The sequence below is a fragment of the Leucoraja erinacea genome, chromosome 16 (genome assembly GCF_028641065.1).
Source record: "Leucoraja erinacea ecotype New England chromosome 16, Leri_hhj_1, whole genome shotgun sequence".
Lineage (NCBI taxonomy): Eukaryota > Metazoa > Chordata > Chondrichthyes > Rajiformes > Rajidae > Leucoraja > Leucoraja erinaceus.
The window spans coordinates 31932184-31956974 of record NC_073392.1 but is presented as its reverse complement, the minus strand read 5'-3'; the positions used below and the strand labels follow the sequence as shown (position 1 = coordinate 31956974).

At 44.3% G+C, this 24791-nt stretch overlaps 1 protein-coding gene and 1 non-coding gene across 2 annotated transcripts in view; one reads left to right on the top strand and one right to left on the bottom strand.

Annotated features, from left to right (window-relative positions):
• The window catches only part of slc38a3b (solute carrier family 38 member 3b), a 104723-nt gene extending 80270 nt beyond the window's left edge, over positions 1-24453 (bottom strand). Inside the window, exons 1-2 of the mRNA XM_055648068.1 lie at positions 24163-24453; positions 173-319 (exon numbers count right to left, since the gene is read on the bottom strand). Coding sequence (XP_055504043.1) covers positions 173-282 — 110 coding nt within the window. The 5' untranslated portion in view covers positions 283-319; positions 24163-24453. The remainder of the gene's footprint in view (positions 1-172; positions 320-24162) is intronic.
• trnap-cgg (transfer RNA proline (anticodon CGG)) lies at positions 4279-4350 on the top strand. The gene has a single exon. It is a non-coding gene; the product is annotated as a tRNA-Pro (tRNA).
• Positions 24454-24791: the final 338 nt, after the last annotated feature.

The following is a 24791-nucleotide window of genomic DNA, read 5'->3' as shown; positions in this document are numbered from 1 at the left end:
TGCGTACCATGGAAAGAAGTAGAGAAAGTGCACAGCATATATATCCCAATGTGTGTTACTCCTGGCATTGAGCAATGGAGCCCATTGTGTCAGGTTGGTGACCCATTACTCTTCATAGAAACCTAGAACCCCTGCCCATGTTCAATGAGGATAGAAGTCATCATTCACCCACCTGTCCTCCTCTGTGGAGATTTTAATCGGCACCGTCAGATCTTCCACATGATTCCCATTTGGAATAATCTCCACCATTTCCGCCTCTTTATTTACTTGTACACACTCCATGTTGTCTCACTTCTTGTCAAAGAGGGTGGAGATGTTACTGCAAATAAAAAGATAAAATATTGACGAAAAGTATTGATCTCAGTTTCACGACTATGATATGTAGACAACGGGAGCAGTCCTCGTCACCCGCCCGCACTGTGACGTCTGCACTAGGAAAAAGGCAGCACAGTGGTAGAGCCGTGCCTCACAGTGTCACAGACCCAGGTTCAATCCTGACTATGAGTACTGTCTATACGGAGTTTGCGTGTTCTCCCTGTGACCGCGGGGGATTCCCCCGGGTGCTCTGGCCACCTCCCACACTCCAAAGAGGCACAGGCTTATAGGTTATAGGAAGGAACTGCAGATGCGGGTGTAAACCGAAGATGGACACAAAATGCTGGAGTAACTCAGTGGGACAGGCAGCACCTCTGGAGAGAAGGAATGGGTGACATTTCAGGTCGAGACCCTTCTTCAGACTGAGTCAGGGGAGAGGGAGATACAGAGATAAGGGAGTGTAAGATGTGAAAACAAGACAAAGGGGAATGGAGATCAAGGAAAATGTAGAAGATTATTGTTAGCTAGGAGACGGCAACAACAAAGCAAACGGAGATAAAATGTAAACGAGGACAGTCAGACTACTCGGAGAACTGGGAATGGGGGAAGGATGGAGAGCGAGGGAAGGCAAGAGTTACTTGAAGTTAGAGAAGTCAAAATTCATACCGCTGGGGTTTAAGCCTGAAATATGAGGTGTTGTTCTTCCAATTAGTGCTGGGCCTCACTCTGACAATGGAGGAGGCCCAGGACAGAAAGGTCAGTGTGGGAATGGAAGGGGGAGTTAGCGTTTTGCAACCAGGAGATCAGGTAGATTTAGGCGGACTGAGTGGAGGTGTTCAGCGAAACACATGCGTTAATTGGCTTCTGTAAAATTTTCCCTAATGTATTGGACTCCAAGAACGTGAAAGTTGGCTAAAATAGACCCAGTGTGAACGGATGGTCAATGGTCAGCATGCACTTGGTAGGACAAAGGCCTGTGTCCATACTGTGACTTTCAATCAAGAGCTGTGGCTGGAAGAGTGAACAGTCTGGTGTCCTCTACTGGGGATCTGAATACCAGGGAGCAGGTAAAGCAACGGTGACCTTTCTGCACCCGTTTTCACCCGTTTCCCCTCCCCCTCCACTTACATTCTTACCATTATTGAAAATTATAGTCAACAAACTTCTTGGCCTCTTCAGATGTACTACACGCATTAGAGAAGAATTTCAGTGCTTTTAAAGTGAGTGAAGGAGATTCAGAATGCGTGCACAGATAGATCCATGTTATAGAGTCATAAAGTCATACGGCCTCTAAACTGGCCCTTCAGCCCAACTTGGCCATGTTGACCAACAGACCCCATCTACATTAGTCCCACCTGCCTGTGTTTGGCCCTTATCCTTCTAAACCTATCCTATCCATGTACCTGTCCAAATGTTTTGTAAAAATCGTGATAGCAGCAGCCTCGACCATCTCCTCCGGCAACTCATTCCGTGTACCTACCACCGTTCTTGTAAATAAGTTGCCCCTCGGGATCCTATTAAATCTTTCCCCCCCTCATCTTAAACCAATGTCCTCAGGTTCTTGACTTGTCATAAATGTGTACCATGTAGATGGGCTTAGGTTTGGTATCTGGTAACCTCACTTGCAGAATAACCTGAAGGAAGATTGGTGTTTACATCTGCACTTGCCTGTTATTCAAAGTTTATCTTTTCTTACATTCGTCTTCAGTCTATGAAAACTACTCCCGATAGACTGTATAATTAAGGAAATTCATAGCATAAATACAGTTGTCAAAACCAAATTATCACAATGACTATGAGCGGAGAACAGATTACCTGGTTGGATTATACATTCAAATCCCGTTCAACAAGTGTTCAACTCAACTACATGTAGAACATTGGAAGGAACTGCAACGCCTGAGAAATTAATAAACTAAAAATTGCGCCGCTTTGTAGATTAAACCAATAAATGACACAACCTTTTCATGGTGCCACCACTTCAGAGTTGGAGTGCTAACAATTGGTCCCATAGCTTGATATGATGTACTTGAGATAGACACAAGTCAGAGGATCAGGCAGCATCTCTGGAGAACATGTACTTGGTCTACTGTTGCTAAGGTATGTTGAAGTAGGCCAACTTGGGCTGGGTTTACAATCTGAACATCAGGAATTCTCAGCTCCTTGCCTGCCATCACAGGCCACAATATTTTTAAGACCTCACAATCATAGAGATGTGCAACACAATTTTGAGGTTGGACCACTGTTAGTTGAAAACCAAAATTAGAAAATGTCGGAAAGGCAGGCATTTATGATTTATGTTCTGCGAGTCCAATTTTTTGTTTGATAATGTAGGAGATGAGGTAGAGTTAAAAGTCACATTAAAATGGTCTTTTATTGAATCCATTCAACTAGATTATTGGGATCAAGTCTCTGGAGCGGGAATTGAACTAACAAACCTTCGACTAAGAGTGCGGTCACCCGAAGCAAAGAACTACATACATAAAAATGAATGATTGTGTGGTGGTGAAGAATACAAACAAATCTCCATAAATCTATTAGGGTAGGATAGACATGCTGTTTGCCCCCTGGTGTTTGCCACTGACTTTGGTGTCTTCCCACACAGTGGGGAACTTTGATTCTGCTGTGTGGGGATGTTTTATGTCAAACCCTATAGTGTGTTGTGTCCTGTTGATTTTTATTGTATGGCTGTATGGAAATTCATTTCACTGTGCCATCAGGCACACGTGACAATTAAATCTATCTTGAATCTTGAATCTTGAATCTAGACACAAAGTCTGAAAAAGGGTTCCAACCCAAAACGTAATCCATCCTTTTTCACCAGAGATGCTGCCTGACCCGCTGAGTTACTCCAGTACTTTGTGTCTCTCTTTGGAATAAATCAGCATCTGCAGTTCCTTCCCACACAACCATCCATTTTCTGACAACTTCTCTTCTCCTCACCGACATGCTGCCTGCAAGTGAGAATGTTCACTGTTAACATCCCTACCATACCACTTCTCATTCATTCTTGCTGTTTGCCACAGGGGAAGCCATGGCCAGAGTCCTATCAACTCCCTCCTCCCATTGTCCAAAGTGCTGCTTGCAAAATTGCTGAAGGATTCCATCCATCTAGAAGCACAATGGACCTGTGACAACTTCAAGTGAAACGCAAGAGCAGCAACAACCAGTGAGGCTTTCTCAGCCTCACTGAACCCGTTGACCTTATCAACTAGGAGTGTCTGTGGAGCGCTCTCCACAGACTTGCCTGCACAAATTCATCTCCATCTTACATCTGTTTCACGGTAGAAATGGAATGATTAGTATCTGCCTTCATTGGAAGGTTGCTCCCGAGAATAAAGCAAATGGTCCAGGTCTCATCTTAATAAAGTGGTCTATTTGGCGGCATGGACTTGGTGGGTTGTAGGGCCCGTTTCTGTGACAGAAATTTGTCAATTCAGGACCCTCTGAGTTGAGTTTAGTATAGTATAGTTTAGAGATATAGTGTGGAAACATGAACTACAGCCCACCGAGTCCACGGCATCCAAGAATTACCCCCATACACTAGTACATTAGTACCCCCTATACACTAGGGACAATTTATTTTGAAGTCAATTATCCCACACACATGCTCGTCTTTGGAAAGTGGGAGGAAATAGGAGCAACCGGAGAAAACCCACGCGGTCACAGCGAGAACGTACAAGCTCCGTACAGATGGTACCCACAGTCAGGTTCAAATCTGTGTCTCTGGCGCTGTAAGGCAGCAACTCTACTGCTGTGCCACTGTGCCGTCTGAGTTGGCATGAATCTAGTTGAGCTGTCATTGGAATCCTTTACCAAAGGAATGTTGTATTGATTGAAGTGCAATCTTCTGACAGAATCTTTTAAATCAACATTCTGACTTCTGTGGAAGGTATTAATGATTCCAGAAAAACAGGAAAATTACCCCGAGTACTCATCCCTCAATCAACACCCATTGATTGCAGTGGCTCGTTGGTCTAGAGGTATGATTCTCGCTTCGGGTGCAAGAGGTCCCGGGTTCAAATCCCGGACGAGCCCACATTTTAAGAGTTCGACCCTTGGGTCTTGTCCATGTGGAGTTGGCACGTTCTCCCTGTGACCGCATGAGTTTCCTCTGAGTGGCTCCAGTTTCCTCACACTTCCCAAAGATGTGCGGGTTTGTAAGTTAATTGGCCATCGGTAAATTGCTCCTGGTGTGTCAGGAGTGGATGCTCAGGTGGAACTAGTGTGATCGGGTGATCGATGGTCGCATGGACTCGGTGGGCCGAAGGGCCTGTTTCTGTGCTGTATCATTCAGTCGATCAATCCACACAGATTATGCAGTCATTATCTTATTGCTATGGGTGTGCGTTTGCTGTGTGAAAGATATTGGGTGAAAGATTCCTACAGCATTGAGAGCAGAATTTACCAGCTGGGAGCTGGAAATGGAGGCGAATGAAAAGTGAAGGACAATATAAAGATGTGGACCATGTTCCCAGCAAGTCTGTACCATTTGTAATAAAGTTGTCAAAACCCTCACATCTAAGTTCATGAGACATAGGAGCAGAATTAGGATTTTTGGACCATCGAGTCTACTCCACCATTCAATCATGGCTGACTTAGTTTTCCATCTTAGCCACATTCTCCTGCCTTCTCCGCGTAACCTTTGGCACACTTACTAATCAAGAACCTGTCAATCTCCGCCTTAAAAATACTCAATGACTTGGCCTCCACAGCCATCCGTGGCAATGAATTCCTCAGATTCACCACCCTCTGGCTAAAGAAATTCCTCCCCGTCTCCATTCTAAAGGTAAGTCCTTTTATTCCGAGGCTGTGCCCTCTGTGCCCTCTCCCACTACTGAAAACATCAACTAGCAACCTCATTCCAGGACCAAATAATTAACAATGAAAAATTAGCTTAGGTCGAAGTTTCTTTCATTCAAAGACCACTTTTGTCTCATTCTTTTGCTTAATTTATGGGAGAGTATTTGTACATACAAATTGTGAAACTGATGAGAATGTGGTGGGAGAGCAGGAAAGGAAGGACTTCAATTCCATAGACGATGAATTCCTGAACCATGGAAGATTAACAATGGGCCATTGAGAGTCATGACCCTGAATGCTTGTATGCTACTTTGGATCACATGTAAAATCAGCACCATCGCAACAGTGAAAGAGACCATTCAGCCCTTTGAGACTATATTACCTCTTTGTACAGAAAGCCTTAAGGTGAGAGGTGCAACGTTTAAAGGAATTAGAGGACATAAGCTTAAGGTGAGAGGGGAATGATTCAATAGGAACCTGAGATGCAACTTTGTCCACACAGAGTGGGGTGAGGGTGTGGATCAAAGAGGTAGTTAAGGCAGGTACTGTCACAACATTTAAAATACATTTGAATAGGTACATGGATAGGAACGGTTTAGAAGGATATGAGACAAATGCAGGCAGGTGGGACTAGTGTAGATGGGGAAAGTTAATCAGCATGGGCAAGTTGAACCAAAGGGCATGTTTCCATGCTCTATGACTCTATGACTACGAGATATGTGGGGCAAGTTATTTTACACAGAGGGTGTTGGGGTTTGGAAGGGTCTGCCAGGTGTGGTAGTGGAGGCAGATACAATCGTGGTGTTTAAGTGTTTTTTAGATGAGCACGTGGATATGCAGGGAAAGGAGGGAAATGGATCATGGCACTCTGGAACACCTTGCCGCTGCAGATCAGACAGGCCCCTTCACTGTCCATCTTTAAATCCTCCCTAAAAACTCACTTTTATTCACTGGCTTTCGACACTGGCTGAGACATTGTTCCTGTTTTAGTGCTTTTAATGTCTTTTAATTTTTTACTGTTTTATAGTCCTGTCGTCTTAATGGTTTTAGTAGTTTGTAATAACTTTTTGTTGATTTCCCATGTACAGCACTTTGTGGTAACTGATGTTGTCTAAAAGCGCTTTATAAATAGTTATTATTATTAGTTATTATTATTATGTGAAGGAAGATCAGAGTGGTTTATTATGCTCGGCAAGGTCTGTGCTGTATCTTTCTATGTTCTGCGTTCTAAATCTAGTCAATCCCATCCCCCTGCTCATTCCCTATAATCTTACAGTCTTTACGCAATGTTATCCAATTCCCTTCAGCTGAGTGTGTAAGACGGAACTACAGATGTTGGTTTATACCGAGGATAGACACAAAATGCTGGAGTAACTCGGGAGAAAAGGAATAGGTGACATTTCGGGTCAGATCTGAAGAAGGGTTCAGAACCGAAATGTCGCCTATTGCTTTTCTCCGGAGTTGCTGCCTGACTGCCCCTGTCCCACTTAGGAAACCTGAACGGAAACCTCTGGAGACTTTGCGCCCCACCCAAGGTTTCCGCGCGGTTCCCGGAGGTTTTTGTCAGTCTCCCTACCTGCTTCCACTACCTGCAACCTCCGGCAACCACCTGCAACCTCCGGGAACCGCACGGAAACCTTGGGTGGGGCGCAAAGTCTCCAGAGGTTTCCGTTCAGGTTTCCTAAGTGGGACAGGGGCATATCTCCATCATGCGTGCCTCACTTCTGCTGAATCAGCTTCCACACCACTTTCAGTGCATTCCAGATGAGACCAACACAGGTACCTGTATATGCTCCTTGCCACTTGCATTTTACAGACAAACACTAGGGTTTGTCACAGGACCACCATCCGGCCAAAGGCTTCAAATAATAGTACGAACTTGACTGCACCTCCCTTTCAGATCTCTGATATCCATACCTTAGAATAGGTTTACAATTATGACCTACGTGGCTACAATTACGACTTTTAAAAGACATTTGGACAGATATATGGATAGGATCGGTTTAGAGGATGTGGTCAAATACAGGCAAATGGGACTCAGCCACTCTACCAACATGGCCGGCATGGACAAGGAGGGCTGAAGGGCCTGTTTCTGTGTTAGATCTATGACTCTATTACTCCGATTCTTAATCTGTTCTCGTATATCATTATACAATGCATAATTACACAACATCAATACACAACTCTATGAAATTAAGTCATTCACAGGTATTTTTTCCAAAGTTAGATTGTCTTAATTTTAACAAGTTTAGTTTAATTACAGTTAATATCCCACACAAAAGTTTTCCTACCATTATTCCCCACAAAAGAATATGGACACTGAAAATAAAATATTACAAGGACCACAGTTAGATTAAGAGATGTGGAGGTAAATTTTAGCCTTCACAGGATAGTAGACTTGAAACCGGTGCCTAGCATTTGTCTGCAATGTGTGCTCGAGGTGATGTGGAGCTATTTGTTTGTGGCTATGATCTAGATAGATGACAGATTCACTGTGTGATTCAGGAAAGAATAGTAATAATACGTGAAAGGGAAGCAACTACAAGGCAACGGAGAACAAATCAAGATACAAAGATGGTGGAATCTTAAGCAAAACACAAAGTGCTGGAGGAACTCAGTGGCTCAGGCAGCATCTGGGGAGGGAATGGACACATGACAATTTGGGCCGGGACACTTCTTCAGACTGATTGGAGTTGGGAGGAGAAAGCTAGAAAAGAAAGGTGAAGGTGAGACAAAGCTTAGGAAGTGATAGGTGGATACAGGTAAGGGTGGGGTTGATTGGTAGACAGATGGCCGTAACGACAAAGGCCCAATGTAACACAGAGACAATTGGATGTCAGATAAGAAGAGGGGATAAGGAGTGGAATGTAAATCCAGGGTTGGCAAAGGGGAAGAAAGAAGAGGGAGAGAGGAAACAGAGAACTAATGCATGGATGGGACATAACAGAGGGTTTAATAAGGAAGCTGATATGTTATCATATGACAACAACCCGATATGTTTTCACTTCCAGGAAAAACAAAATTTGTAGTTTTTCTCTAGGTCCAATTGTCACATGAATCCAATTGATGCATTTATGGTGAATCTAAACAAGAAGAATTGATAGAAGAATTGGAAGAACATTGTGAAAAGTAGTAGATTGGATACAGCTTGTGCAGAAACTGGGAACCAGCACAGACCAGATGGGACAAATGGCCTGTTTCCATGTGGTACTTGCTCAGTGGAGTCAGGATGACTATACTTCCTGTGTTGTACTCCCTCAGTGCTGAATGAGGAGATGCGTGTGGCCAAACCATCAGATAGCAAATCAGCAGCTCCATCCCCGACCATGACGCCCTGTGATGTCAACGCCACTGCTGGGAGAATGCCACTGCTCCACTTCCCAAGTGAACCCCTCAATTAAATCTCAACCCCGTGACTCACACTCCCGCGTGTCCATTATACTTCTCTGCAGAGTTAAGCCATGGGAACAGAGACCGCTGTGTGCAGCTGAATATTTCGAAGGCAAAGTGCTGATGCGACCATCTCCCTGCTCTGCGCTGGAATTCCAGCGGACGCCAGCGCTGGGCAGTATTGGCGCTCACTTATCAACCTTTGCCTGAAGCTGTTTGTTTACTTTCTTTCAAAAATACGTTAAACACAAAATGGCTTTTGCCTACCAATGTCAGCATGGGCCTTGACCTCCTATGCAACCTCAAACATCTAATCATCATGAATCTACTTTCCATTAATGCTGCAAGCATTTTTTTTAAGTACAATTTATTTTTCTTATTCGGAACACGATAGAGTTTCCGAGATTTCTCAAGCTCTGCGCATTCTAAAGATAAAAAAAATATCTTTCTGCAGCTAAGTTTGTCTTGGTTTATGCCTGTCAATTTATTTTAATAAAACTGTGTATTCAAACTCCAAATGGATTAATTCCGAATTTGCATTTTATGTGACTATGCCTTCGTATGTTCCTACCCTGTTCCTTTTGATTTGGGGAGATAGTCAGAAAGAAACTTCGTATATGCTTCCTCTTTTTTAGTTTAGGTTAGTTTAGAGATAACAGCATTGAGACAGGCCCTTTGCCCCACCGAGTCCATGCTGACCAGCGGTCACCCAGTTCTATCCTCCACACTAGGGACAATTTACAGAAGCCAATTAACCAACAAACCTGCACGTCTTTGGAATGTCGGAGGAAATCAGAGCAACGGGAAAAAAAACCACATGCGGTCACAGGAAGAACGTACACACTTCGTACAAACAGCACCTGTAGCCAGGATCGAACCAGAGTCTCTCGCACTCTACGGCAGCAGCTCTGCCGCTGCACCACTGTGCCACCCACAGCGTCTCTGCAAGTTGAGGCTTGTCAGCATTCACTGTGGACTTTCAGAGATCTGTTACTCCCTGTGGGAAGTCAAGAAGTCATTCGCTCACTCACTCTTCTCAGTCTGTTGCTTTACTCAGTTCAACAATGACAGTCCCTCAGTTCGAAGTTGTCCCGCAGTTCGACATGAAAGACAACCTTCTCCGCAGATGGCGGTGGGCATATGGAATGCACTGCCTGTCAAAGTATTGGAGGCAGGTACAATGAAAACGGGTGGCACAGTGGCACAGCAGTAGAGCTGCTGCCTTACAGCACCAGAGTTCAATCCTGACTATACTTACTGTCTATACGGAGTTTGTCCGTTCTCCCTGTGACCGCGTGGGTTTTCTTCAGGTACTCCAGTTTCCACCCACACTCCAAAGACGTACAGGTTTGTAGGTTAATTGGCTTTGGTAAAATTGTACATTGTCCCTAGTGTGTAGGATAGTGCTAGTGTGCGAGGGTCACTGGTCGGGATGGACTCGGTGGGCCGAGGAGCCTGTTTCCGCGATGTATCTCTAAACTAATTACTGTCCATTAGTATTAATTACATTCCATTATTTCAGTATTAATTATAACCCATTAATAGGCGAGTCTGAAGAAGGGACCCAACCGGAAAAGTCACCTGTCCCTTTACTCCAGAGATGCTGCCTGACCCGCTCAGTTACTCCAGCACTTTGTGTCTTTCGAGGTGAGCTCCATTACTGTTTTGTGGGAAGAGCAAGGCCTGGCTGGCCTCAACATCTCTTCTTTGTCTTCACCCCAAAGTCTTACTTGCAACTTGTTAAGTTGCTAGAACCCTTTGTTGAGAGAGGAAAAAGAGCTGCCACTCTGCTCTCAGTAAACCCGCACAATGGCGAAGAAACTCATGTGTAATTGTTGCTTGCACACTGTCGGTGGGTGGTCAACCAGCCATTATACAAGTGTTTATTGTTGCGACTTCTAATTGCCAATAACACTAGCCTCACACTGCCAACTCTCAGCGGATGCACACTCACAATGGCATATTTAGCTTTGTTTCCTCCTGAAATGTCTTCCCACAAGTCTTCCATTAAGGCCCGGCTGGTCAACAAAAGCAACTTGACAGTTGTGCAGCACCTTTAACACACAGCAAGGCTTCCTGAGACACTCCACCAGCATAGTGATGGGAACTCAGCTGGGGGGAGTAGGTCGCATCTTTGGGAAGGTGATGGGACACAGAGTTAGCTTTGAGGAGGCTTCTGATGAAAGGTGGACGGAAAAGAGAATCAGGAAACGATTGCCAGACTCCGGAGACGGTGATATTTATACAGACTAGGGGCTTTGTTTTTAAAATAATTCTAACACAGCACCTCTTGGCTAGAGTCTCACGGATGTCAGTAGAGGCAACCTGCTGGGTTACTCTGATTGACCTGATGAGGGCAGAGAAGAGGCGATGGGTGGTGGGAATTCCTTGACGTGACACATAAAGACTCCACGCAATGGCGAGAGGCCTAACTGATCATCATGTGTCCGTGCCCTGACTAAGAACGTCCTACACAGCACGAGCTAAAGTTGGCCCAGGCACAGAATTTTTTTTTTCTTATAAAATAAATTCTCGGTCTCTCTGCAAATATGCCCTTCACTGGGTTGAACGGAACAGGTTGGGAGGATGGAGTGATTACTAATGATTTTAAGGAGTGATTACTAATGATTTTAAGGTAAAAACAATGGAAGTATTTAAAATGGAGCAACAGCATGAAAGAGCTGCATTTAATCTGTAGCCCTTGAATAGTGGGCACTATTCATAAACTTCAATGCCCTGTTGCACAGGACTAAAAATCTGTATTTGTCTTTCAAGATATATGCTATTTCCCTTTCCCTTTTCTGCCATGACATATAGAGCTGGAAAAATAATCATAATCACCATTAGAAAATGACAAAGTATAACCTGTGATATACAAAAACGCGATGAGCACTGATTAACACTGCAGCACCAGTGAGTATTTCGGCAGGTTCAATTCCTTGGAGAAGCCTTCATAGAAATATCCAACTTGGGAAAAGACAAGTTTCCATTACATTACAATGAAAGATCTTACAAACACATTTCTTCATTGTAATTCTACACTAATTTCTAGTGGAAGACCCAATTAGTAATACACTGCCCGAACTACTTCATAACATTGAAACTAGGAAATGTGCATTGGCTGCTGTGGATTGCAGATTGATAAACGATCCCTTTTGTATTCATTCAGCTATTTTCACAGCTTCAATGAAGTATGGTCACTGTTGTGGCAACCAATTTTACACACAGCTAGATCTTATAAACAGCATTGTCATGGTTGTGTCATTTCTTATGGTTAAACTGAATGCGGGATAAATATTGACCCAGATGCAGGGGAATATTTCCTGTCAGTACTTTGAACTGGTGTCTTGGCACTTTTCAGGGACACTTCAAAGGACAAACCTGGCCTCGGCTTAACATTTCATCCAAGAGTTTACACATTAGTGCATCACTCTCGCTGTATTTCCCTGGGGTCTCTGCTTATAACATGACAGGAGTCAGAAACACCAATGTCAAGTATCCTTTTAGTTGATATTCTCATGTTTGGAACACTGTGGTGGACCTTTTGGTTAAGATCATGGCTTGCATGTGGTCATGTAGCAGACATTTTGAATTTCTGAGTACATTCAAATTTGAGAAGGATGTTCCATAATCCCTCACCGTTGACCAAGTAGGAGGCTTCAGTGAGGTCAATAAATACCATGTACATTGGTTGGTTCTGCTCTCTACATCTCTACTTTAGGTGATGTTTTTGTTGGACCTTGGCCTTCAGTTGCCTCTGCAACTGCTTTTTCCCCCACTGCTTCCAGTCCAGGAGTGAGTTTGAGTATATTGTCACGTGTACCGAGCTACAGTGAAAAGCTTTTGTTGCGAGCTAACCAGTCAGTGGACAGACCATACATGATTACAATCTGGCTGTCCACAGTGTACAGATACAAGATTAAGGGAATAACCTGAATAACGTTGAGTGTAAGATAAAGTTCAGTAAAGTCCAATCATAGATGTTCTGAGGGCTGTCGATGGTAACTCAGCACTGCTCTCTAGTTATTGACAGGATGGTTCAGCAGCCTGATAACAGCTGGGAAGATACTGTCCCTAAATCTGGAGGTGTGTGTTTTCACACTTCTGTACCTCTTGCCTGATGGAAAATGAAAGAAGAGGGAGTGGCCAGGGTGCGACAAGTCCCTGATTATGCTGGTGGCCTTGCCGAGGCAGCGTGAGGTATAAATGGAGTCAAAGAAGGCAGGTTGGCGTGTGTGATGGTCTGGGCTGTGTCCACAATTCTCTGCAATTTCCTGCGGACTTGGATGGAGCTGTTCCCAAACCAAGCTGTGATGTATCCCAATAAAATGCTTTCCATGGTGCATCTGAAGAGGTTGGTGAGAGTTGTTGGGGACTTGCCGAGCTTCCTAAGCCTGCTAAGGAAGTCGAGGCATTGGTGTACTTTCTTGGCCATTGCTTCAATATGGATGATCCAAGACAAGCTGTTGGTGATGTTTGCCCTTTGATTGGGATGAATTGGTTCCTCAACCTCCCAGTTGCTTTCATCAACCCAGTTACCTTTTCTTCTGGTAGAGAAACCAAGAGACTCTTTACTAGTACTAACTATGATGAACTTCTAGACAGACCAGGTACTATAGACACTCCACAACTCCTGTGAGGAATTGACCATAAAATGTCGTTTCATTTTTAATTTAGCTTTGAGGTACTGCGTGGAAACAGGCCCTTTGGCCCATCGAGTCCGCGCCGACCAACAATCACCCCTACACTAGTTCAATCCTACATTTCAAGGATAAGTTACGGAAACCAATTAACCTACAAACCCGCACGTCTTTGGAATGGAGCACTCAGAGAAAATCCACGCGGTCACAGGGAGAACAACGTGAAAGTAAATGTGAAAATGCTTAAATTGTTGAAATTCTCAGTTCAGATTCTGTTTTGCTTTGCTTTGTTTATTTATTTATTTATTTTTAATTTTCACCTCGTTTATTTATTTATTTATTTTTCTTTAGTTTAGCGGGGTTTGGGTTTTATCCTTTTTTCCTTTTCTTTTCATCTTTTTATCTTTGCGTTTTTTTCTACATTTATAAGTTTTCTTTTAAAGATTTAACTATATTTACATAGAGACCAGGGAGGTCTATATTCAATATGTATTTTGACACTGGTCTCATATTAGGTTATACCTGTTATTGATGTAATCCCGATCCCTATGTATCAATATCATTGTTGTGTTTATCATTATTCTTTTTGCTCTGTTTTTTATGTTTTATTTTTGTTTTCTTTGAAAAAGAAAACCAATAAAAAGATTTTGAAAGAAAGAAAGAAAATGCTCATATCCCCTAAACTTTTCCTATCCATGTATGTGTCCAAATGTATTTTTAATGTTGTTATTGCAGGAGTAAAATAACACATAACACGTGTTATATATCTGATGTTAAGTGCATCCTGTGAAAGAAGAGTTAAACTCTGCCTAACAGGTTATGGTTCATTTGTTCCTGTCAACTGAAGTGTCTGTTTCCTTCCACAACATGCCGCCTCCTCACACACCCAGCAGCAGTCGTGCCAATGAGCTGTTCTCCTGTCGATGTGCCTGTGAAACTGGGTCAACCTATAAGCAGAAGCGCTGTAGCTCTAATCTGCTCAGTTTGATGTTCTTTCAAAGTAAAGGCTGCCCCAGTAATACAAACAAGAAGAAATCCTCCTTTTAATCCCTTAAAGCAATAATTCCCGGAACATCATTGTCGCGGTGCTGTCAATAGTGGAGGCTGCTTTCAAGATAGTAGTTATTCCAGCAGCAACACAAACTTTAAAATGTGCTCGCACACAAGCAAGTTCAGCCAAAACAGGTGAATAGGATTTGTTCATCTTTTTCCTCTGCTCTTCATTGATGAAATGCTTCCCTCGTTAGGTGAGCAGAGATATGCTGATCTCTGGTTATGATGTTCCACTGATGGGGTTTATCCTGATTCCACAAACATCACCTGCCTCTTCTGCCCTGGTGGTTGGAAATCCCCCAGTCTAGAATGGCCAACTCTCCAGTTAGTTCCTCAGCATATTGGTTCCGAAAACCATCCCTGGTTTCCCCCTGGACCCCCTCCCCCTGTCCCCCCCCCCCCCCCCCCCCCACACCCACGTTCAGTCTGAAGAAAGGTCCCAACCAAAACATCACTAATCCATCTTCTCCAGCGATGCTACCTGACCCACTGAGTTACTCTGGCACTTTGTGTCTTTATTTCGTAAACCAGCACCCGCACGCAGTTCCTGGTATCTACCTGTTACTAATTGCACAAGCCAACCTGGACACAGATTGAAGTCACCTGTGATTACAGTTGTACCCTTATTGCATGCATCCCTAAGTTGTACAATTAGAGGATGCATCTCAAAATTGCATCCTTATTGCATGTGTCTCTAAGTTGTACCCTTAATGCATGCACCTTGCATGTTTATTGCCATTCCCACCATCACTGTCACCGTTTGGGGATCGGTAAACAACTTCCACTACCACAACCTTAACTTGGCACTTCTTAATTCCACCCCTATAGATTCCACATCATCTAACCTAATACCCTTCCCCATTGTTGCATTCATCTCTTCTTTAAGCAGCAATGCTGCACACTTCATTTTCCTTTTTGCCTATCCCTCCTAAATATTGAATATACCACGATTTGCAATTCCACTCCTTGGTCTCCCTGCAGCCGTGTCGCCATAATGCCCAGTAAACCATACCTGTTTACATCTGTTAGCACAATTAATTGACCTACTTTAATGAATTTGCTCTATACATTACAACTTGCAGCTTTTAGGTTTGGCTTTAAACATTCTTAGTTCCTTTCACATAATTTTGCACTGTGGCCCCGTTTGTTTGTTTGCTCTTGGTTTCTCTGGATTCCATCTTAGTATTCCCTTTCCGTTCTTGTTCTGCAAAAAAGTCAAGGCTTGTAATCGCAGACTCTGTTTGCAGAGCTCACAACTCATTAAATGGTAGATTTATACAATTGTTGTTAGATTAGATTAGAGATACAACATGGAAACACCTACCCAGTCCACGCCGACCATCGATCACCTATTCACCTTAGATAACCTTAGTATGTTATCCAACTTTCTCACCTGCTCCCTGCACACTAAGGGCAACTTACAGAGGTCAATTAACCTACAAACCAACACATGTTTGGGATGGGGGAAGAAACCGGAGCACCAAGTGGAAACACTGGGTCTCAGGGAAAACGTGCAAACTCCACACCCGAAGTCAGGATCAAAGCCGGGTCTCTAGTGCCGTGGGACAGCAGCTTTTCCAGCTGCACTACTATGCTGTCCCAATTATACTCAGACTAGAATTTAGGCTGAAGAGATACAGCACAGAAACAGGCCATTTGGCCCACCGGGTCCACGTCAACCAGCGATCCCCATACACCAACACTATCCGACACCCTAGTGACATTTTACAATTTGAACTAAGCCAATTAACCTACAAACCTGCACGTCTTTGGAGTGTGGGAGGAAACCGGAGCAGCCGGAGAAACCCCAGGTGGTCACAGGAAAAACATACAAACTTCGTACAGACAGCACCTGTAGTCAGGATCACACCCGGGTCTCTGGCGCTTTAAGGCAGCAACTCTACCGCTGCACCACCGTTCCACCCGAAATGATGACATTCATATTCAAATTAATTATATTAAAAGATCTATATTTAATGGCACCTGTAACACCTTTAGCTTCCCGACCTCTTTAGATTTATAGCTGCTTGCCTCGTGCTCCTGAACAACTGAGTTGAAGCTGAAGAAGGGTCTCGACCCGAAACGTCACCCATTCCTTCTCTCCACAGATGCTGCCTGTCCCACTGAGTTACTCCAGCTTTTTGTGTTTATCTTTGAGCTAATGTCCCGTTTGTTTCTATCCCCTTGATCCACTTGGAGTTCCCCGAGTAGGAGATCGTGAGAGTTTGTAGAGGAAATTGCTGAACAGGACAGCAACTGTCCAACGCTTCAGTAACATGAAGGAGATTTGTGGAGGACTAAAAACTTCACAAAGAGAAGCAGTCCCAAAACAGCTCAGCAGCATAGAGGTTCGTTCGTGGATTAGTATCCAGAGGGACAGATAACTAATCTAGAGGTGTGATTTGAAATCGCATCAGGCAACTGGAGAATTTAAACTCAAAACAAGCTCAAATCAAAAATGGTGACTGTAAAACTCCTGAATGGGTTATAAAATCTATGTATTTTAGTGAAGGAAACCTGCCTTTTTGTTATCTCATCTGTACTATTGAGCAACTCCAGACCCATCGATGTGTTGGACATTTAACTATTCTCGAAAATACCCTGGTAAACTGCTCCGTTCTGTGGTAATCAGGACAGGACAGAAGAATGTCCCGTCCTGTAACTTCTCTCCATTCCACAAACCAGAATTTTTTTAAAGATGTGTTGGACATTTGCAGATGCAGAAGTAAGTATGTTTGTGCTTGGTATTTAGCATGACATTTATAAGCTAAATTTATAAGTATAATTAATTCACAGAGAAAGAGAACCACACTGAATGCAGCCTTGCATCTGTGGCTTTCTGAAGATTCAATGCAAAGTTATGTAAAAGATGAGAACCTTTGGTGTTGCAATCACCATAACAACCCACTCTGCATCATATGTACAATCTGGCCATTTTACTCTTTACACGTTTATTAACCTATTCTCCCTCTGCAAGCATTGTTTACTTTAGTTCATTGTCAACGTGTACCGAGGTACAGTGAAAAGCATTTTATTGCGTGCTAACCAGTCAGCGGAAAGGTTATACATGATTACAATTGAGCCAGCGAGCAAAGGCGGCATCCAGAGTGTAGAGATACATGATAAAGGGAATAATGTTTAGTACAAGATAAAAAACAGAAGAGCCCGATTAAAGATAGACTGAGGGTCTGACCCTATCTTTGTTTTATTTTAAATAGATTTAGAAGCTCTGTCGCAATTTGAACCCTTGCTGATTTGCATTATCCAGTTATGTACACTTTGTATGACAAGCACACTCTGTATGCAAAACTTAGGACATTCCACATTTGTGTAAAAAGAAGGTCATTGTGATCACTACTTTTTTACTATGGTGCTTTAATTAAACCTCCAATAGATCAGGCGGGTTTATCAATAGATTATAGACATATCGCCAATGGATTAAGGTCCATAGATGAACTTCTGTCCCAAATCTATTTCCCAGAAGTGCTACATCACCCACATGGTCACATGCAAGTCACTCTCGAAACAGTACACAACTTTCACTCGCTGTTCAAACAGCAATGACAAAGAACAAAACCTCAGTGGATTTCCAAGTGCTTCACTCATCACAGATTTTATCAAATGATTAGGTCTGACATTTAAGTTTCTAATTTAAGTCTCAAAATGGAAATGTTTGGGATTTATATGCTTATTGATTTGTCGAAGTGAATGCCCAGAGCCCATGAAAAGGGCCATGAATCCTTGCATTTGGTGTATGGAAATGCTCCAGTGATTAAGGACCAGACCAAAGGGGACAGGTACAGCCAGGGTTTGGAAGGAAAGTGGAGTGTATGACTCAGAGCACTTCGATAAAAAACAGGGGACAATTTAAGCAGCCAAAATAGTTCAGTGCAAGTTTAAAAGTTTAGCTCCTTCTTATTGCAGGCAATTTAAAAGAAAGCAAAGAGACATCTTGACGTATATTTTAGTTTAGAGATACAGCACGGCCCCCTCGGCCCATCGAGTCCTCACCAACCAGTGATCTCAGTACACTAGTACACACTACACACTAGGAACATTTTACATTTTTTACCAAAGCCGATTAATCTACAAACCTGTACATCTTTGGAGTGTGGGAGGAATCCGGAGCAGCCGGAGAAAACCCACGCGGTCACAGGAAGAAAATACAAACTTTGTGCAGACAGCATCTGTAGTCAGGATCAAAGCCGGGTCTCTGGCAGTATAATGCCCCTGTCCAATTTAGGAAACCTGAACGGAAACCTCTGGAGACTTTGCGTCCCACCTAAGGTTCCCGGAAGTTTACGGAGGTTTTTGTCAGTCTCCCTACCTGCAACCTCCGGCAACCACCTGCGACCTCCGGGAATCGCACGGAAACCTTGGGTGGGGCGCAAAGTCTCCAGAGGTTTCTGTTCATGTTTCCTAAGTGGGACAGGGGCATTAGGCAGCAACACTACCGCTGCACCACCGTGCTACCCACTCCACTCGACGCTACTAATAATGTCATGGTTTCATAAAGTGTTTCATATCAATGATATACTTCTGAAGAGGTCTTCTGAAGTTGATGTGGCAAGGGTGGAACAAGGTTGGGCAAACAAAGATTCAAAGGTGGACAATGTTATTAAGATAGTGCTAGACTTGGGGAAGACAAACAAACAGGCAGCATGGGGCAAATTTCTGCTGGTTCTCCACTCGTTTTACATCCTTGTTACCAGGTCACAGAGGCCCCAGGAAAACGAATGTGAAATCGTGAGGTGCCTGTCGCTTCTGTTACTCTTTAACTGAAGTTTCAGGCAGGCCAACAAACTCTCTGTCCTTGCCTGCAACTCTAAAGTTACAGGCAAGCCAGAAAATACCACCCAGTGGCAACAAATGCCAAAGTCAAAGGTGGAGAAGTAGAAATCAGGAGATTTGGATCGGAGACACAGAGAGTGAGACAACGAGAAGATACAGTAACTCAGGAGAAACTCAGCGGGTCAAGCAGCACCTCTGGAGAACATGGATAGGTTATGTTTCGGGTCAAGATACCCATCATCAGACTGACTGTAGGAGGTGGGGAAGATAGCTGTGAGAGAGGAGTTCCAGGCCAAAGTCTGAATGCTAATACGTTGATACAGGTGAGGGGGGGGATTTCAAAAAGGCAGATGGTTGGACTAAGGCCAGATATGAAAAGACCAAAGGTGTGAGACAAAAGGACTGAGTAGTTGTGAATTGTGAAGCTAGAGGAAGGAATGTAGATGGAAGGGATGGCGAGAGAGAAAGATTATGCTCGGAAAGATAGAAATGGGCAAAGGGCCAAAGGGGAAAACACCAAGTCGTGAGGGGAAGGGTGCAGAAGCGAGAGGAGGCCCGGCATCATTATTAGCCACAACTAAAGTTGCACCCGCTGAAGCTGTCAGGTAGAGGTCCTCCGCACACTTAAGTGAGCGGAACCAAGTTTTGGATCCATTGTTTTCTCTGGAGCGCCGGAGGTTGAGAGGAGACTTGACTTAAAGTATATACATAAAAGTATATACATTTATTAGAGGCATTAATAGGGTTAGGCAATCAGAACCTTTACTCCCAGGATGGAAATGTCAAAGACTAGAGGGCAGAGCTTTAAGGTGAAAGGGGTAAAGTTTAAGAGCTATGGAGGGCTGAGTCCTTGCGATTTGAAAATGAGAAGGTTTTTTAAACTAAGGCGCCATTAACCGAGCCAGTATAATTGAAAGGGCACGCAATTAATGAATTAATTGAAATTAGAGCCATGGAGCCATACAGCACGGAAACGGGTCCTTTGGCCCAACTTGCACATGCTGACCAAGATACCCCATCTGCACTAGTCCCACCTGCCCGCGTTTGGACCATATCCTTCTAAACCTATTCTACCCATGTATTTGTCAAACCTGACATGAGAGAATACAGTTACAAATGAGAAGTTGGAGGCATGTCATGTGCAATACCTAAATTAAAATTTTGGATAAGAAAGACATGGAGGAAAAGTTCAGAAACTAAGGCAGGAACAAGTGTTTCTTAAGAGGTTGAAATATACGTTCTTAGCAATGGTGTAGTTATGTGGTCCATGCTGGTCCACCCACCGAGATTAATAAGCAAAAACGTGAGGTGACTTATTTAACGGGAATGCGTTTCTATATCAATGGAAGGAGCTTCAACAAGATGCTTCTAATTTGCTGAGATAGAGAAAATGACTCACTTAAAGGAGACAGTGAGAGGCAGGCAGCATGAGTCCAGAGTTGACCTACTCGAAAACAACCCATTACTTTGAAGAGAGCAAAAAACACGAGATGAGGAAGTGTGTAAGTAGCAACGAGGCATTTTGGAGAGTCGCTGTTATTGATTGTTCTTTACTTTAGAGATACAGAGTGGAAACAAGCCCTTCAGCCCACCGAGTCTGCTCCAACCAGCGATCACCCCGTACAAATGCACTATCGAACACACTAGGGTCAAATTCCAATTTTTACTGAAGCCAAGCGACCCATAAACCTGTACGTCTTTGGAGTGTGGGAGGAAACCGAGTACACATAGAAAACCCACACTCAAGGGGAGAATGTGCAAACTCTGTGCAGATAAGGCCCGGAGACAGGATCAAACACGGGTCTCTAGCGATATAAGGCAGTAACTCTACCGCTGCCCACTCTACACCACAAGTGCGATTGCTCTTCTGGTAAGCAAGAGGACCTCAAATCACAACGACAGTGAAAGGACTTAATGAAGGAGCAGAGAGGATGAGCTGAGAAGGTGCTTGTGATAAGAAGCATCAGAAAATCATGTAGAAGGAAGAGAGTCTTGGGTGAAAAGGATAATGAGGCAGGGTGATGGATTCTGTGAGAATTAAGAGGAATGAAACAGGAGCAGGAGCAGGCCAGTTGGCCCCTGAGCCTGTTCCATGAGAGATAGAGAGAGAAGCTACAGGCAGGGAAGGAGCCAAACAATGTGACCTGAAGGCTCACAAAATCATGAGAGGAACAGATCAAGTAGACGCACTAGCTCCAGAGCAGCGACATTGAGAACCAGTCAAAATAGGTTTACGGTGAGGGAGGAAAAGATGTTATAGGAATCTGAGGGGTAACTATTTAACACAAAGGGTGGTGGGTGTATGGAACAAGCTGCTGGAGGAGGTAGTTGAGGCATGTGCAATCGCAACATTTAATAAAACGTTTGGACAGGTACATGGATAGAAAAGGTTTAGAGGGATATGGGTCAAATGCAGGCAGGCGGGACAAGTGTAGATGGGAAATGTTGGTCAAGTTGTGCCGAAGGGCCTGTTTCCACGCTGTATGACTCTACGGCTGCTAAACATGCTGACAGATATACTGATAATCTGCGGTCGTAAGGCAGCTATCTGACTGGGAAAGCTCCAGCAATGAGAACAGAGCTCTTTCAGACTGTCTGCTTCCACCGCCGGTCGTTGACAAACATCTAAGTGTGTTCACGCACAGTTACAAACCAATTTTACTGCATACCCAGAAAGTTTAGAGATACAGCAGGGAAACAGGCCCTTCAACCTGGTCCATGACAACCATCGATCATCCATCCACACTAGTTTCACCAGAATCAATTTATTGGCCACGTATGTACACGTACAAGGAGTTTGACTTGGTGCTTTGCTCGCACGTGGTAAAAACACAATATACTGCATTCAATAAAAATAACATCATTTAAAAACGTAAAAGTAAAACGCAAGAATAAAAAGGGGCAGCTTTGCTATATATTGCACACGTATATATCTAAAGTGCACTTGGAGTGTTCATTAGTGTTTGGCTTCTAAATTAGAATGTAGAGGTGTACTTCTATGTTATCCCACTTTCTCATCCACTCCCTGTACATTAGGGGCAATTTTACGGAGGCTAATTAACCAACAAACCCCCACGTCTTTGGGATGCAGGAGGAAACCCACGCGGTCACAGGGAATTCCACACAGACAACACCCGAGATCGGGACTAAACCCGGGTCTCTGGCGCTGAGAGGCAGCAGCTCTACCCGTTGCGCCACTGTGCCGCCCTTGTGTACATTTTTCTTATTCGGAAATATTTTATTGCCCTTTTAAACTAACGAAGAGTAGCACAGTATCTCGCATTGACAACTTTAACGACAGCCAAGCAGCGTGATGTTTACACAATTGACAATTACACCAATAATTCCAGCAGAGATCTCATGGAGAAGATTTCATCAGCGTTGCGGTGGGCCAGATTAAACTGGCAGTGGCAGGCTGACATATTTTACACTCCACATTTGGTGCTGGCACACACAGCAAAAAAAATCTTAATATGGCAGCAACACTAAAAATACAGCGTGTATGGTGAAGATATCAGAGTCAACCTGCAACCAGTGCCAGGGCTGCTTCAGACTATCTCATGGAGCAGCAGCTACACAACATGATGGGGAGCTGGGATCAAACATGTGTCGTGTGGTGGCCACGTGGTGGGAACAGAAAAAAGAGAGAGGGGCCAGATTCACCCACATTCACAAAAGGTGGACACACACATGCACACACTAGCAGGGACGTACACACACAAAACAGGTGGACCCAACAGCTCGACACACACACACCTGAAACAGGTGGACAAGCGCGCGCACACATACACGTGCTCAGACACACACACACACAAACAGGTTGATATGTGCAAATACACACATGGACTGACCACACATTCACACATGTGTACAGATACACATACACAAAAGGTGGATATGCACACACATGCACACATGCAACATGTGGACAAACACACACTCACTCACATGCACGCACATACACACCCATACAAAACACCCTCACACACACACATGTAGACACACAACACACTCCCAACAAGTAGACACACACACTACACGTGAAAAACACACAACACAGACAGATACACACACAACATATGGTCACATGGAGGCAGAAACGCACGCAACATTTTGCACACACACAATCATGTGACAACACACATGAGCACGTAGTAAAAATAGCAACCTGTCTACATGTGGACAGAAAACAGAGGAACACACACTGCACACCAATGTGTGGAGCCACACATGAACACCAGTGCACATACAAACACATGGACACACATAGGAGCAGTGGGGCTGGAGAGGGGGTTGCCAGAGAGGGGGGCGTGACAGCCCACTGACAGGCACGGTGTGAAGGCTGGTGAACGCCCCATGCAACACACACCAATAACGCAATACACCTGCACACAAGTACACACACACACACAAGCATATATATATATATGCATATATCAGCACTTGGACACACACATGCATGCAATGTCCACTGATACAAAGCGAGGGTGAGATAAGGGTTGGGTGGAGATTTGAGTTTCATGCCAAGATTGACACAAAATGCTGGAGTAACTCAGCGGGACAGGCAGCATACCCGATGAGAAGGAATGGGTGATTTTTCGGGTCGAGACCCTTCTTCAGACTGGAGTTTGAAGAAGGGTCTCGAACTGAAACGTCGCCCATTCCTTCTCTCCAGAGATGCTGCCTGGCCCGTTGAGTTCCTCCAGCTTTTTGTGTCAATCTTAGGTTTAAACCAGCATCTGCAGTTTGAGTTCCATCCGTTCACTTTGACAAGTGGACCGCAGGGTTGGCTGTGATTTCAGCCACTGCATGCAAGTAGTTGCTCACAGCCCAGAGCTCACGCCTGAGACCACGGTGCGAGCAAACAGCTCACCGTTCCCCCCATGGTCACCAAAAAACCCCCTTCGGATGACACAGCCGGGTGCTCAGTGTTCATCTCACTCCCCCTGCCCGGCGGTGGCTCGCAGGCTGTCGAGACCAGCTCACGTTGCAGCACTCGAGGAGAAACTAGACCATGGGGAGCTGGCTAAAGTTTAACGCCAGCTGCTCCAGTGTGCAAACACTCTCCCCTCCCTCTCCTCTCCAGTCCATGGCGAGAAATCGCCTCCGTTTAACTCACTCGCCCCTCTACAAAAGCATGCAAGGGTTGGTGGCTGCCACATGTGTTTCTTACCGGGTCTGTGTGTGCAGACTGGAGATTGTCCGAGTCTCTCTGTATCTCTCCCTTGTCTCTTTATGTTCCACCTCCAGGGATGGTCGGGCTGTTGTTTCTGCAGATGTCAGGGTCGGTGTGACTGTGGTGGGCGAGTCTCCCGGAGCCCGGCTGGTGTGTGTAGGGGGGGGGCAGTCGGACTCTGTCTGAGCGGCGGAGTGAGTGAGTGAGTGAGTGAGAGAGTGGGTGAGGAGCGAAGCGGCGTTCACCAGCCTTCACACGATGCCTGTCAGTGGGCTGTCACGCCCCCCTCTCTGGCAATCCCCTCTCCAGCCCCTCTTCGTACGCCCAGCCACAGCACAGTAACATCATTCATCACCCACCAATCAATTACTACACACTGGAATCTCACACTTACTGAAACACTGTAGCAAGTCATTGCATACAAATGCACCGTTTATCCACACTTCATATAATATATATATATCATTAATTATATGTGTTTTCACAATGTGATTACTATTTATATAACGATACTATCTAAACACAAACGCATACCCAGGGGTAGGCCACTCGGCCCCTTAAGACTATTCTAGCATTTAATAAAGGCTGTCAGATCTCATTCCCAACTCCATTCCCGTCTAAAGGGT